This window comes from Acomys minous (genome assembly GCF_964271855.1).
Source record: "Acomys minous genome assembly, chromosome: 2".
NCBI lineage: Eukaryota > Metazoa > Chordata > Mammalia > Rodentia > Muridae > Acomys > Acomys minous.
Genome location: NC_140484.1, coordinates 70072173 through 70087509, shown reverse-complemented (window position 1 = coordinate 70087509; position 15337 = coordinate 70072173). Strand labels below are relative to the sequence as shown.

At 44.7% G+C, this 15337-nt stretch overlaps 1 protein-coding gene and 1 pseudogene across 4 annotated transcripts in view; one reads left to right on the top strand and one right to left on the bottom strand.

Moving 5' to 3' along the window:
- Window positions 1-15337, top strand: part of SEC23IP (SEC23 interacting protein) — a 48631-nt gene that overhangs the window by 20384 nt on the left and 12910 nt on the right. For all 3 annotated transcript variants that reach the window (XM_084773176.1, XM_084773177.1, XM_084773178.1), the window contains exons 7-13: window positions 1024-1113; window positions 1689-1830; window positions 2850-3058; window positions 4497-4615; window positions 5280-5432; window positions 7033-7128; window positions 9747-9944. In XM_084773176.1, the coding sequence (XP_084629302.1) occupies window positions 1024-1113; window positions 1689-1830; window positions 2850-3058; window positions 4497-4615; window positions 5280-5432; window positions 7033-7128; window positions 9747-9944 (1007 nt within the window). The remainder of the gene's footprint in view (window positions 1-1023; window positions 1114-1688; window positions 1831-2849; window positions 3059-4496; window positions 4616-5279; window positions 5433-7032; window positions 7129-9746; window positions 9945-15337) is intronic.
- On the bottom strand, window positions 12580-13550 carry LOC311591849 (transmembrane protein 11, mitochondrial-like; annotated as a pseudogene). Its single transcript has one exon. The product of its transcript is annotated as a transmembrane protein 11, mitochondrial-like (transcript).

Genomic DNA, 15337 nt, shown 5'->3' with positions numbered 1-15337 from the left:
GTAGAAAAATAGATTTAACTTTCATCTATTGTGTTTTAGTTACTGATCCGTTTCTGCTAAGAGACACCAAGCGCAAGGCAACTCTTACAAAAGAAAGCATTTAATTGGGGGCTTGCTTTCGTTTCAGGGGATCGGTCCATTACCATGATGAGGAACATGGCAGCAGGCAGCCAGGCAGGCCTGGGGCTGGAGAAATAGTGAGAGCTTTAGATCTTGTTCTGAAGGCAAAGAGGGTGTGACCTCAAAGCCTACTCTCACAACACAGTCCCTCCAAGGCCACACCTCCCAGTCCTTCCCAAACAGTTCCATTCCTTGGTGACTAAGCGCTCATATCGGAGCCTGTGGTGGCCATTCTTACTCAGATTCTACTCCTAGAGGTTTTTGTTTGTTGTTTGGAGACAGGGTTACAGTGTCTAGCTCTGGTTAGCCTGGGACTTGCTGGGTAGACTAGGCTAGCCTCCAACTCACACAGATTCACCTGCCTCTGCCTCCAGTGATGAGACTGAAGGTATGCAGGACCACGCCTGGCCTTCCTAGAACATTTTTGAATTAAAGGGAAGGACTTTGGGAACAAAGATTTTAAAGTTTTATATTGGCAGATTGCTTGGCCATGTCAGGCTGAGTGCTTGGGGTTGGGAGGTTGGTTTTGTTTTTTGGTACAGCGGATTGAGCTCTGGGCCGTGTCCTATATGAACTTTATATTACTGAGATACGCTTTCACCTCAGTCCTGTGGAATTCTGAAAACATCACATGATCATACTGTGAAGAACAGATGGAACCTGTTTCCTCAACCTCTCCATTTAGTTTGCCATTATTTGCCAAGATAGACAAATTATTCTAATTTGAAACAGGGTAATGAGAGATATTTACATGGATGGGTAATGGATTTCTTTGGCTAGTTTATGATAAAAGGGATATCAAGAATTTAGCAATTTAATAATACTAAATTCTCAGCTTTGTGTATGTGTATATTTGGTGAAGAGGATGATGACGAAGATTTTCATTGTTATTTTTTTTACTAGGGGAAATGCCTCAAATTGACCATTTGGTGTTCATGGTGCATGGCATTGGGCCTGTGTGTGACTTGCGTTTTAGAAGCATTATTGAGTGTGGTAAGTCACATTTCATTTGTAAAAGAATCTTAATGCTGATAGTAGGACACTTCAGTGTTCACTTTATGATAGTTCCTACCTGTGCACTCATGGCTGAGGGGATTACATAAGAGGAGATTTCTGTGGTTAGTAGGGAGCTGCTCTTACGGCATAAAATCCCAGATTCTGTAGAATTAGAAGGCGTCATGATAATAGTCCCACTGTTTTGTCCGCCAGCCTTCCTGGCTGAGCACTTGCAGCAGCATGCTGTGTCACTCAGCCTTCACACGTCCACCTTTGGGTGTGGGTGTGTCACTGGTGTCTCCAGAGCTAGGTGAGGAAAGGCCTCGGCCCAGCTAAGTTCTCTGCTGCCACACTTGGTTCTGGAACCGGATGCTAAGTAGGGAGTCTGGTCGAGTCTTTTGGCAAAGTACTTCTAAACAATTGGGTGTTTGTTCATGTACTATTTTTTTCATCATTTAAAAAAGCATATATCTTTATTTCATTAAAAATTATAGTACATTTCAGTTAATTAACTAGCTATCAAGCTAAGATGATCAGTTTATTTCTTGATTTTTTTTTTTTTTTTTTTAAAGTGGATGATTTTAGGGTGGTTTCTCTCAAGCTGCTGCAGACGCACTTCAAGAAGTCTGTAGATGACGGGGAGGTCAGCAGAGTGGAGTTCCTTCCAGTTCACTGGCACAGTGCCCTGCGTGGGCATGCATCAGGGGCTGACAGGTGTGTAGACTTTGGTCATTGGCTTTTCAGAGTAGTTAAAATTAGAGGCAAATTTAAACTGTAATGCAAAATGGGTTATGGCAACTGGAGCAAGTAAGGTTCTTTAATAGTATGCTTGCTCTGATGTGTTGAAATGCTAGTTGTACCATTAATATCTGGCTGTTCCCGTGTACATCTGTGCATTTATTCCGATCCAAAATGTGTAAGACTCTAGGAAAGTTTAGACAATTTGAGTTTATTTTTGGTACTGGAAATTGAACTCAGATTCTCAGGTGTGGTGAACACACCCCTGTTTGGGATTTAGATGTGTAGTTTCTTGGTGGGGAATGCATAAAGCTGTTAACATGTAGGCCATTTGACACCCCTAGTGTCGGTGGCCCTAAGTGCTAGCAACACTCACCAGGCGCTGTGACAGAAATGCCCCATTCAGTTTTGCATGCTCCCATTTCAGAACCACAGATACGGGTGATATTTATACTTCTATACATGGCTGGTAGGTGTTTCCAGTTATTAGCCATTGTGATGTGTTGGGATGTGTTTTCACAGTGCTAGCCCTGAGGACAGTGCTCTGGCCGCATTGGACTGTGCTGTGACACTACCCTTGAAGAGCTTTGTCTCAGGTCCCTCCTTCCATCATCCAGGGGTGACAGCCTCTTGTCTCTGCTAGCCACAGTTTTTGTCAGGCATCTAGATTTTCAGTTAAAAGAAAACGGGACAGTAGGCATTTCTATTTAAAAATGAAAGTAAAACCATCACATATAACACAGCAGCCTGTTGTAGGATCCTGAAATTCAGAGTGTAGTCATGGCACAGATAACTTTTTTGCTTTATCCTGGTTTATTTATGACTAATTCTGCCAACAGAGTCAGCTGCTAGTTAGCTTGTGACATCTATAGGTTGATTGTACGAACTAATGTATAATCTATAACTCTTTTTTTCCAGAAATAAAAAACTAAAGTGTTAAAAATCCAGAGGTTGAAGATAAATACTGACGGTAACTTTTTTTCCTTTTAAAACAGGAATATCAAGAAAATTACTTTGCCAAGTATTGGTCGGTTCCGGCACTTTACCAATGAAACTCTGTTAGATATTTTATTTTACAACAGCCCTACCTACTGTCAGTCAATTGTGGAGAAAGTGGGAGTGGAGATAAACCGGCTCTACTCGCTCTTTATGAGTCGGAATCCAAACTTCAAAGGAAAGGTGTCCGTTGCTGGTCACAGTTTAGGTAAAGCTGTCTTACATAATTTTAGATGTGTCTGTTTGGTTTGTTCAGATATTGCTTTTGTGTTTGTCTAACCTCAAAACTTAGAGAGCTTGGGTTGGTGAGTAGAGGAGGGATGTTTTGAGTTGAGTCTGCCTGTGCTCCTCCTGCCCAGTAGCAGAGGAAGGCTTTTCTGTTGTTGCTGTTTTAGGATTTTATGTACATGTGTGTATTTGAGTCTGTTGAGTGTGCACATGTGCATGTGGTGCTGTTAGAGGCCAGAAGAGGCTCTCTCTTCCCTGAGCTGGAGCCACAGCAGCTTGTGAAGAGCTGAGTGTGGCGCTAGGAGCCGAGCTTAGGTCCTCTGGAAGAACAAGACGCACCCAATCACTGAGCCATCTCTCTACCCGTTAGGGTTTGTTTTGTTTTGGTCACTGGATGAAACAGCAATGTCATTAGATCTTTTTTAAAGTGTGTAGGTTCAGCTGTCTCATGTAGTTTCATATTTGTTTGGTTTGTTCAGAAGTTGCTTTGTGTTTTTCTGGCTGCAGAACTTAGGGTGTACAAGACTCCTGCACATTCACCCGCATGGACGTGTGTCCTACAGCACCTGTGTGGAGGTCAGAGGATGGCCTTGTAGGGCCAGGTGTGTCCTGCGGCACCTGTGTGGAGGTCAGAGGACGGCCTTGTAGGGCCAGGTGTGTCCTGCAGCACCTGTGTGGAGGTCAGAGGACGGCCTTGTAGGGCCAGGTGTGTCCTGCAGCACCTGTGTGGAGGTCAGAGGACGGCCTTGTAGGGCCAGGTGTGTCCTGCAGCACCTGTGTGGAGGTCAGAGGACGGCCTTGTAGGGCCAGGTGTGTCCTGTGGCACCTGTGTGGAGGTCAGAGGACGGCCTTGTAGGGCCAGGTGTGTCCTGCAGCACCTGTGTGGAGGTCAGAGGACGGCCTTGTAGGGCCAGTTTTCCTTCACATCGTGCCGTAGTTTGGTTCCTGTTGCTTTGATAAACGCCATGATCAGAAGCAACATGGAGGAGAGGCTTATTTTAGTTGACAGTTGTAGTCAGGGCAGGACTTCCTGACTACACAAGAACCTGGAAGCAGACCCTGGAACAGAGACTGGCCGTGAAGGAACGCTGCTCACTGCCTTGCTCAGATACCCCAGGAGCACCTGGCCAGGGATGGTGCTGCGCACAGCAGCCTGGGCCTTTCCACATGGATCTTCAGCAGTGTGATGGGGGCATTTTCTCAGTTCCTGTTTTATGATGACTCTAGCTCTTGGCAAGTTGACAAAAACCTTTCCTGGCTATGCCATCTTGCTGTTTCTGACTCTCAGATTTTAGTCAGCAGCTCATCTTTGTATGACTTCTGCCAGAGACTGAAAAAAAGCAGGAGGATTTATTTGAAAAATACTCGGGTAACTTTGTTCTAATACACTTTGTTAAAATGCATATCTTTTTTCTTAGGCTCTTTGATACTGTTTGACATCTTGTCTAATCAAAAAGACATGAGCATCTCTAAGTCTCCGGGGTCTGTGGCTGTTTCTAATGGAGTTATGAAACAGCCAAATTTTCAGGAAAGGCAGGTAAGTCTGTAGTTACCCTGTTGACGTTGAGGGCTAGGGCTGGAATAGAGCTTTTCTCCAAAACCTGTACTGGCTCCTGTAACTTTTCAATTGTCAAAATGCACCGAGGCTCAGAAGGACAGAAGAAGAGCTGGGCTGCACCCCTGTGATCCTGGCTGCTCTGGAGGCTGGGGTGGGAGGAAGATGAGTTCAAAGCCAGCCTGGGCCACATAGTGAGATCCCGTCTCCACAAGTATGGGTTCTCACTCTTGCTCCTTATGGATTATAAGGTAAATGTGAAGGCTTAGGATTTCTAAGCCAATATTACAGGAAATGGAGCATGAATGATTTACAGAATGCATATGCCTTAAAGTCCAGGTGAAAGATGGCAACGTGCTAAAATTATAGTTAATCTGTAGAGCACAACTATTTTAGACTTTATGTAGAGCACAGCTATTTTAGATTTTATGTAGATCAGGAGATTTTTTTTTTTTTTTTTTTTTTTTGCTTTTTCTGAGATAGGGTTTCTCTGTGTTATCTTGGCTGTCCTAGACTCCGCTTTGATGACCAGGCTGGCCTGCCTCTCTGCTGGGATTAAAGGCGCACGCCACCACACCCGGCTAATCAGGAGAGATTTTATGGGAGTGTTGTTTGTATTACTTTCTTCTTTCTCCTTTGCGTTAAGATCCCTGAAGACTCAAAGTTGGTGTCAGATGAACCGTGTGACCTTGATGTGGAAAACGAAGAACCCTTAACTTTGCATGGAACCCTGGAAGCACTCAGCCTGTTTGATTATATTAGCACTTTTGAAAAGGAAAAGATTGATATGGAATCTCTGGTACTGATAATAACCTGTTTCATTTTATTTAAAATTATTGTTCCTTTGTGTAAGCTTGAAAATTGAAGAACGATTGAAGCACTCTTGCATCAGAATTTATTACACATAAGCCAAAAACTTAAATGCTTAGGAAAAAAAAATAGAGAAAAAGGAGCTGGGAAGAGAGAGCTGGCTCAGTGGTTAAGAACACTTGCCGCTCTTGCAGAGGACTGGGGTTTGGTTTCCAGCACCCACACTGTGGCTCACAACTATTTGTAACTCCAATTCCAGGATCAAGTGTCCTTTTCTGGCTCCTGTGGGCACCAGCACACACAGGGTGCACATAGTACACTCAAGGAACACCATCTTACACATAAAATAAATCAGCCTTTTTAAAATTTGGGGGAAAAAATAAGATGTGTGAAAGTTTTTAAAAGAACGAGACAACCCAGAAGCCATAGGTGAACAAGAATGTCACAGTAGTGAATTCTGTGACAGCCGCTGATGGGGAAAGCACCTGGATGGGGCACCTGATGGGGAAAGCAGAGGCTTTACAGTCAGCTAACACAGAACTAATGATAAGCAGCGGGCAAGCAGGCCGTGGAAACAAGAGCATGCCTTACAGGGGAGAACGTGACAGGTGGCCTCATGCCTCAGGAGAACAGGTTCAGAATGCCAGCTAAGAGCAGCGTGGCTCTGGCTTCAGCTGTCAGTGAAATGGCCACATGGCCAGGATGAGGAGGAGGTCACTGCTGCGCTATTGTTGCTGAGACTATAAGTGCACGCGGTCTCTGGAGCTTTCTGGTGGCTTCCAAAATAAAAATGCGTGCCCTTTGCAAGGAATGTTTTCTGTGAAGATGCCCATGGGGATACCCACAGGGGTGCTCACTGAGCACTGTTTTAACACTGTGGGACCTTAGCAGCCACAGTGCACATGGACGGGGTGCAGCGGTAGGACTTGGCAGCAGTTGAGTGGCAGATGCTGTCACGAATCTGACACACACTGAAGAGCATGCTGTGTGCACGTGAGGGGTTCTGCAGAGAGGGCAGTTGCTAGTCGCTGTTGCTGAAAGAATTGGATGGGTGGGACTAGAGTGGACAGCACAGATTTGAGAGGAGAGATTATTCATTATATATTTGACAGGATAGCTTTAGAATTTTGCATGACATACATATATTTTCTATTAAAAATAATAGAATTTGTTTGTTTGTTTTTTTCCAGATAGAGTTTCTCTGTGTAACAGAGTCCTGTCTGTCCTAGACTAGTTTTGTAGACCAGGCTGGCCTCAAATTCACAGAGATCCACCTGCCTCTGCCTCCCAGGTACAGGGCTTAAAGTACTCGGCCACCAAGCCTGGCTCTAAAAATAATAGAATTTTAAATGGAGAGGCTAATTAATTAATTTTTTTTGTAGTGCTAGGTATCGAAGTTAGGGCCTAACATGTGCTAGCCAAGTGCTCTATCAGTAAAAGCGACACTGAACATTGTAAAGCAAAACGCCCTAGCTTTTTAATGTTGACAGGCTTTTTGGTTGATTTTGTGTTAATATTTTCTGTGTCTCACTTTCGGCTGATCCGCTTCTAGGCTGCTTAGTTAATGTGCTCCTTGTTTCCCTTTCAAGCTGATGTGCACAGTGGACGACCTGAAGGAGATGGGGATACCTCTCGGGCCCCGGAAGAAGATAGCCAACTTTGTAAAGCTCAAAGCAGCCAAACTGGTGAGGATCATCTCTGCCCTCAAGACAAATTAACTGTCCCTCCCACCTCCCTTTTTTAAAAGGCAAGATCTCATGCTGTAGCCCAGGCTAGCCTAGAACTAACTCACTGTATAGCGTGATCTCTTTGCTTCAGCTCCCGAGCCTGGGCTTGCGGGTGTGAGCCCCTGTGCCTGGCTCTCATTTCAGAAGCCTGCAGTATGGGGTTGGGCAAACTGTTTGACTTTTACTTACTTGGAGCTCGATAATGGAAGCCCAGGCTCCAGTGAGCTGCTTAGATCCACGATGCACAGCTGAACAACCAGATGCTCCTGGGACAGAGAGTTTCCAGGAAAAAGGCTTTTTATTTGTATTGGTTGATTTCGAAATTTTAAAAAATATTTATTTTATGTGTGTGGATGCTTTGTCTACATGCATGTATGTGCACCGTGTTCATACCTGGTGTTCACAGAAGTCAGAAAAGGTGTTAGATCTCCTGGAGCTGGAGTTACTGATGGCCGAGGACAGCCACGTGGGTGCTGGGAACTGAACCAGACTGTTCTTCATGCTAAGCCACCCCTGCATTTGGGGATTTCTAGCACAAACACTTGTGACATTCCAGACCCTTGGATGAATGAGAGGCCCTAACTCCTAGGGAAACTACTTGGTAACTGCACAATCCTGAGCACTAACTTGACTTCTCTGATCCTTGATTTATTTATTTTTTCCCCATTGCTAAAAGGGGAGCCAAGTGCTTGCAAGATGGCTCAGAGAATAAAGGCATTTATCACCAAGCCTTACCGCTTGAGTTGTCCTCTGACCTCCAAATGCAGGCTGTGTCGTGTGTATATCCATTCCTCTTTCACACAGAGATAATAAAGTTGGTTTTAAAATTATTAAAGTGGGAGCAGTTTCATCCCTCATAGATTAGAATGAGCATGACATAACGTACATGACTTAAGTTTATTTGTCTGCCATGTTGTAGTTTAGCACATACTCTTCTATTTAGTCTAAATTTTATGTTTTTCTTGAGATAGGGCCTCATGTATTCTAGGCTAGCCTAGATAATCTTACCTTCTCACCCTCCTGCAGTCACCTTGCCAGGGCTGGGAGTGTAGGCATGCACCACCATGCCTGCCTTACGCAATACTGGGCAGCAACCCAGGGCTTTGACAGATGAAGATAATACTGTGTCTTAGTGACTTACTGCCGCTGAAGTCATGAGACTAAAATTAGGCAATTGTTTTTTAACAAGGGTATCAAATATGCATGGCCTGGGTTCCTTCCCCTCTGCAAACCATCTTCGGCATTTTTTCTTTTCTTTTTAACAAGTAAGGGCACAATGCTTCTTTTCCTTCTCCTTCTCCTTCTCTTTCTCCTTCCTTCTTTCTTTTCCTCCTCCTCTTCCTCCTCTTCTTTTTCCTCCTCCTCCTCCTTCCTGTTTTTTTGAGGCAGGGTTTCTCTATATAGCTTGGACTTGCTTTGTAGATCAGGCTGGCCTTGAATTCACAGAGTTATGCCTGCCTTTGCCTTCTGGAATGCTGGGATTACAGGCATGTACCACCACACCCAGTTCCTAGCCTAGGAAACAAGAAACTCTGACCCTGTGGATAAAGAGGTCCACTTTGGCTGGGTGGTGGTGATGTACGTCTTTAATCCCAGCACTCGAGAGGCAGAGGCAGGTGGATCTCTGTGAGTTCGAGGCCAGCCTGGTCTACAAAGTGAGTCCAGGACAGCCAAGGCTACACAGAGAAACCCTGTCTTGAAAAAAATAAAAAATAAAAAGTAAAGAGGTCCACCTTGAGAAGTGTACCTTCTCTTGGCATGGTGTGCATTTGGGGTGTGCTTACCAACCATTAACTCTTCCCTTTCAGTAAGCACCATTGCTCTTTCTTTCCTTACAAGAATGTTTCTGTCTAGACTGTCATATAAGTAGAGTTGAATATGCTGTGTTCTGTCTGCCCTTCTATACTTAACAGTTTTGAGATTCATGTAAGATAGGCAATATTAGATTTAACTTTAGCTGTTTTACTGTATTTTGTCTTTTGTAACCTTTATTTTTCTAAGAATTATATGGTATATTATAGATATTGTATCATGTCTTTTCTGATGACAGTATGTAGCTCTAAACTGTGTATTTTCCTGGGAGGCTGGAGAGATTGCTCAGCAGCTAAGAGAACTTTCTGCTCTTGTAGAAGGAGCAGCTTAGGTTCCCAGCACCCGCATGGTGGAGCAACTTCCTGTCGTTCTAGCTCCAAGTGCCCTACTCAGGTCTCCATGGGAACCACACGCACGCTGTTCACTCATACAGCAATACATACACAGAAGTAAAACTAGTAAGAGTAATTCTTCTTTTTGAGTCAGGGTCTCTCTGTGTAGCCCTGGCTGTCCTGGAACTCCCTCTGTAGACCAGGTTGGCCTCAAACTCAGAGATCCACCTGCCTCTGCTTCCCAAGTGCTGGGAATAAAGGCGTGCACCACTATGCACAGCTCAAACAGTAAATATTTTTAAGAAGTACCTTTCTCCAATAATCCCAGTGTTGCTACTGTGCCTAAATTACTAAGACTTCCTAACGCACGCCTGCATGTTGTGTGACGATAGCGAAGAGCAAGACTGTCTTACACTGTCTCGTGTTTCGTAGGAGCAGAAAAAAGCAGCATCAGAAAAGAAGGCGGCGATGGCTGCTTTGACAAAAGGACAAGATGAGAGTTCTCAAAAAACTAAGGAAATGGCTTCTCCCTCTTCAGAATCAAATGAGTCAAAGAGGAAGCTTTCAGTTGGGGCCTATGTGTCATCTGTACAAGTTGGGTATGAGTCTTTTGAAGTCGGCACAGGACAGGTGAGTATGCAGGTTGACGAGGCTAACGCTTGAGGTTGAATGTGCACGTTTAATCATTTGCTCTGGCTTTATGTTTGCAAATAGCTATGTAGCATGCATTGGAGCTGCGCACAGAAAGCTGGTTTTCGTTTGGTAAACACTTCATGCTCTTGTAATGCTCAAGAGGTACCACATATTTAGAGCATGTCATCTAACTTTTGTAACTGTCCTTTAGTTTACACTGTTCATAATTTTGTAGCATTAGTCTCATAATTGCTAATAACACAAAGGGCTAGAGTTATAAAATCATGTTCAGAATATGTACACTTCTCTGTGAGGAATTGGCTGTAGTCACTCATTTTATGTTTTCTACTACTACTCATAGTTTTTGGTGGAAATTCCTATAAAAAGTGAACAAGTTGGGGCTGGAGAGATGGTTCAGAGGTTAAGAGCGCTGGCTGCTCCTCCAGAGGTCCTGAGTTCAATTCCCAGCAACCACTTGGTGGCTCACAACCATCTATAATATGATCTTATGCCCTCTTCTGGTGTGCAGGAGAATATACAGGCAGAAAACTGTGTACATAATAAATCTTTTTTAAAAAGTGAACATGCCATTGATAACACATTTAATAAGTTAGTCTAACATAGTTATATTTCAATTGCTTTGAGTATTGAAAGACTCACTGTTGCTTATATAGGACCTGTTAGTCTAAGAGAGTTCAGAAGCACAGCTTGCAGCTTGATGTTTGATCCATTGTCTTCACGATTTTAAGTTCAGGTCCTTCCTAAAGATTGCACTTGTTAGGGTTGGTCAGATGGCTCAGTGGGAACAGTGTTTGTCAAGCAAGCATGAGGACCTGAGTGCGTGTTTTCAGAAAGCCTGTGTGACGCTGGGTGTGATAGTGCACTTTTGGAATCCCAGTGTTTCTAACGGTAACAAGAGGTCGAGACAGGAGGATCCCCAGAAAGTTACAGGCCAGCTAGCCTGGCACATATACAGACGCAGACAACACACGAAGAGGAAGGAGAGGGTTAGCACCAAGGTTGTCCTGTAACTTATACACTGTGGCATTTACCTGCTCAGACTTACACACAGAAAAATCACACACATGTACACACAGATTGTATTTTTAAGAAATCATTGCATGTATTTTTAAATTGTGTGTGTGTGTGTGCATGCATGCCATGACAATATGGAGGCCACAGGACAGCCTGTGTGAGTTAGTTCTCCCCTGCCGTGTGTGGCCTGGGGCTCACACGCAGGCCACCGGGCCATCTTACTGACCTCAGCTTGTATTAAGATGTCGTACTTTGTGGCCATGCCTTTATAGGCAGGTGGTTCTTTGTGAGTTCAAGATCAGACTGGTCTATACAGTGAGTTTAAGTCAGAGCTATCTAATGAGGCCCTGTCTTTACCAAAAGAAAAAGAAAAAGTCTTTTCTTTTCAATATGAGCAAACCAGAGCAAGTGCTAACAAAGAAGGAAGCTTCCTTACCTCCTTGTGGGGGCAGCAGTGTAGGCTCTGAGTCCCTTGAGCTCACAGCACACCTCATTTACTCCATGAAACTAGACTCATCTCCTTGGAGAAGAGGAATCCACAACTTTAGGTCTAGTAAAGAACATTTTATGGATTTTTTTTTTTTAAGATTAATTTTTAATTTTGTGTCTCGGGTTTATGTGTGTGGGGTGCTGTGTGCATGTGCGAGTGCAGGTGTCCACAGCATCTAGAAGAGGACATCAGATCCCCTGGAGATGGAGATACAGATGCTTGTAATGTAGGTGCTGGGCACTCTGGTACTCTGGAAGAGTACTACTTAGTCTTAACTGCTGAGCCAACTCCCTAGACCTTTATGGAGTGCTTTTACTTGAGTCTCGTCTTGGGAAGGTACAGGTTGGTTGACCCAGCCCAGGCCACATGCCACATCTATGGTTGGTGGGCTGAGACAGGCAGATAGGTTATTTGGTAATACAGACAGCACCACAGTGTGCATTGTTTATTGTCAGAAAGGCATGCAAAACAGATAAGCAAAGGTTGTATGTTTTGATACAAGGACTCACTATGAAGTCCTGGCAGGTCTGGAACTTGCTGTTATAGTCCTCAAACTCACCGAAGCTGCCTAACTCTGCCTCCAGAGTCCTGGGATTAAAGGTGCTCACCACCCAGCCCAGCAGCAAAAGAGGTTTTTGTTTTGTTTTGCTTTTCGAGACAGGGTTTCTCTGTGTAGCCCTGGCTGTCCTGGATTTGCTTTGTAGACCAGGCTGGCCTCAAACTCACAGAGATCCACCTGCCTCTGCCTCCCAAGTGCTGGGATTAAAGATGTGCGCCACCACACCTGGCTATTTGTTTGTTTTTAAAAGACAACCATTAAATAACCATTTAACTGTAACTATTTGAACAATGTTTTCTAAACTTATTTGAGGTTATATTTAATACTGTCTTAATTAGGGTTACTATTGCTGTGATGAAACACCATGACCAAAAAGCAAGATGGAGAGGAAAGAGTTAATTCATATTACACTTTGACAGCACTGTTCTTCATTGAAGGAAGTCAGGATAGGAACTCAAGCAGAGGCCGTGGATGTTTTTTACTGGCTTGATCTCTATGGCTTACTTAGCTTTCTTTCTTTCTTTTTTTTTTAATTTTTCCTCCTCCTCTTCCTCCTCCTCCTCTTTTAATTCTTAAAATTTTAATGGTCAATAGCTTCTGTTTGGCTTCTGAGTGGTATAGTTAAACAGTATAATTAAGACACCCCCGCAATGAGTTCACACCCCTCAGGAAGTAGCATTGGCTCCCATCCATAGTCCATTGCCCAGTCAGACTTGCACAGCCTGGGGCCCACTCCTGGGTTATGGAGTGAGTTATGGTTAGTGTGTTGAGCTGAATAAACACCTAGCATACCCATGCTCTGTTAACTTTGCTTAAAAAATAACCAGTGTTAAACTAAACACTTTGCCAGGTGCTGTTGCTTCACAGAGAAAACCCAAGTGTTGCTGTAGGGATCTGAGGCCTGTGGGCCCCGTGGTTCTGCTTCGTGCCCCACTCTCCTGCAGCCACTCGGCGTAGAGCTCATAACCCTCCTTCACACAGTGCACCAGGGCAGCCAGGGCTACTGTGTGGTGCAGCCTCTTCCTGTGCAAGTCGTCCTTCTGAACCAGCGCCACTGGTGTGGAGGAGGTGATCGTGTGCAGAGGCTGCGGGAGAGTTTATAGGCATCATATTCCACCTGGTACTTACAGTAAGGGTCAAACTGCCAGGAGATCCCATAGGGGGTGCAGCAGACCAGGCTCAGCACACCGTGGGCAGGAAGATGTAATGGAGTAATCCAGAGGCAGCGCCAATGTGGTGAAGAGGCAGGCAGTGCCTGCCAACACGGCTGTCTTGTGCAGGCACTTGCCCACGGTGATGCAACGTGCTGTCTCATCTCCAGTCTGGTGGGCTTGATCACAGTGTACTTGTACAGGGCTTCCAGCGCTGGCTCCAGCTCATACTCAGACTGGTCCTGGGCGTTCTCCCTGCTGTAGGTTTCATGTACTATGTAGCAGTCTGTGGCTGGCAGGCTGACCCTCTCTCGGGAGCTGCTGCTGCCTGGACCAGACGCCCCTTTCCCCACGCGGCCAAAGAGGCTTTAGCTGGCTTTCTTTCTTTCTTTCTTTCTTTCTTTCTTTCTTTCTGTTGAGAAAGGGTTTCCCTGCGTATCCCTGGCTGTCCTGGACTCTCTTTGTAGACCAGGCTGGCCTGGAACACTCAGGGATTCGCCTGCCTCTGCCTCCCAAGTGCTGGGATCAAAGCCATGCACTACTGTGCCCGGCAATGACTTATTTACTTATTATTTACACAGTATTCTGCCTGAATGCTAGAAGGGAGCAGCAGATTTCATCAAATATGGTTGTGAGCTACCATGTGGTTGCTGGGAATTGAACTCAGGACCTTTGGAAGGACAGCCAGTGCTCTAAACCTTTGAGCCATCTCTCCAGCCTCTAGTCTGCTTCCTTACAGAACCCAAGACTACCAGTCCAGAGGTGGCCCCCCTCACAATAATTAAGAAACCAGATCTTACAGAGGCAGCTTCTCAATTAAGGTTCTTTCCTTCCAGATAACTCGTTTGTCAAGTTGACAAGACTAGCCCACACATACACATATGTTTAAAAAAATTGAGAAAATCTTGTATATGGTGTTTCGTTGTTTTGAGCAGCATATTGCTAGCATATTCCTCTATAGACTTTCCTCCAACTTCTCTTGTAAGGATTGTGGTGCTTGATGTTTGGATAGTGATGCACCTGTCATTTTCTTATTACTGGATGCATTGATTTCTGAGGGCTGCCATAACAAACTGTACTACATCCTGGGTGGTTTTGAGCAATGGTTTATTATCTCCCAGTCTGGAGGCCAAGGTGCTTGGCAGGCCACATCTTCCTTATCTTCCTGTCTGTCCTCAGCTTCTTGTCACTAGTCGTCTTTATCAGTACTAGAGTAATAGATGCATTACTTCATTGCTCCATCGTCGCCTCTTCACCCCAAGTCCTCAATTGCCTTCTTTCAGGCAGCTCTGCCCTAGCCCCCTGTACCCCCTTTTCACGGTAGGTGAGGCATGCAGTGTAGGCTTTATGATAACAGCCCCACATGGACCTGATAATCTCTTCATTGGTTGTTTCTAAGTAAAGCCACACTTTGATTAGGGCTCCAACACACTTGGGGCATGGGGCAGGCAGGGCACACAGTTGAGTACATATCAAACATATAGGCTATATCCAGTTTTTAACCCATTTAAGCAATCCAGTGATAAATATTTTACACTACATTTTGTGTGTGTGTACTTGTTTTTTGTTTTAGGTGTACAGCTAGACTGATAAAAGTACAAGTGAAACTCACACTTACTGCCACATATTATTTTAAAGACAGGGTTTCTCTGTGTAACAGCCCTAGTTGTCCTAGAACTCACTCTGTAGACCAGGCTAACCTCCATTTCACACAGATCTGCCTGCTTCTGCCTCCTGAGTCCTGGGATTAAAGGCGTGCGCCACCACAGCTCCACCGAGACTGTTGAATTTTCAAAGATAAAGCAAATGACGCACAGGCCCCTCAGAGGGCTGCCTGGTAGTGCCTACAGAAGGGACAGTGGATTGGAAGTGGCTCACCTGTGTCTGCACTGTGTCACTTGTGACTGCACTTGTGGGGAGGGATGTCACTCCTCAGGCTTTCACTGTCCTCACCTCACCTGTCGAGTGGTCTTGTCTCATCTATTCTTTTAGTGCACCTCTGTTCTTGGTCCACTTGTACATGACATTCATTAGTCTTTATTTTCCAAATCTAACATGGCATAAAATAAAAGGATAGAATGTAGCTGGGTGGTGGTGGCGCATGCCTTTTGTCCCAGCACTCAGGGAGGCAGAGGCAGGTAGATCCCTGTGAGTT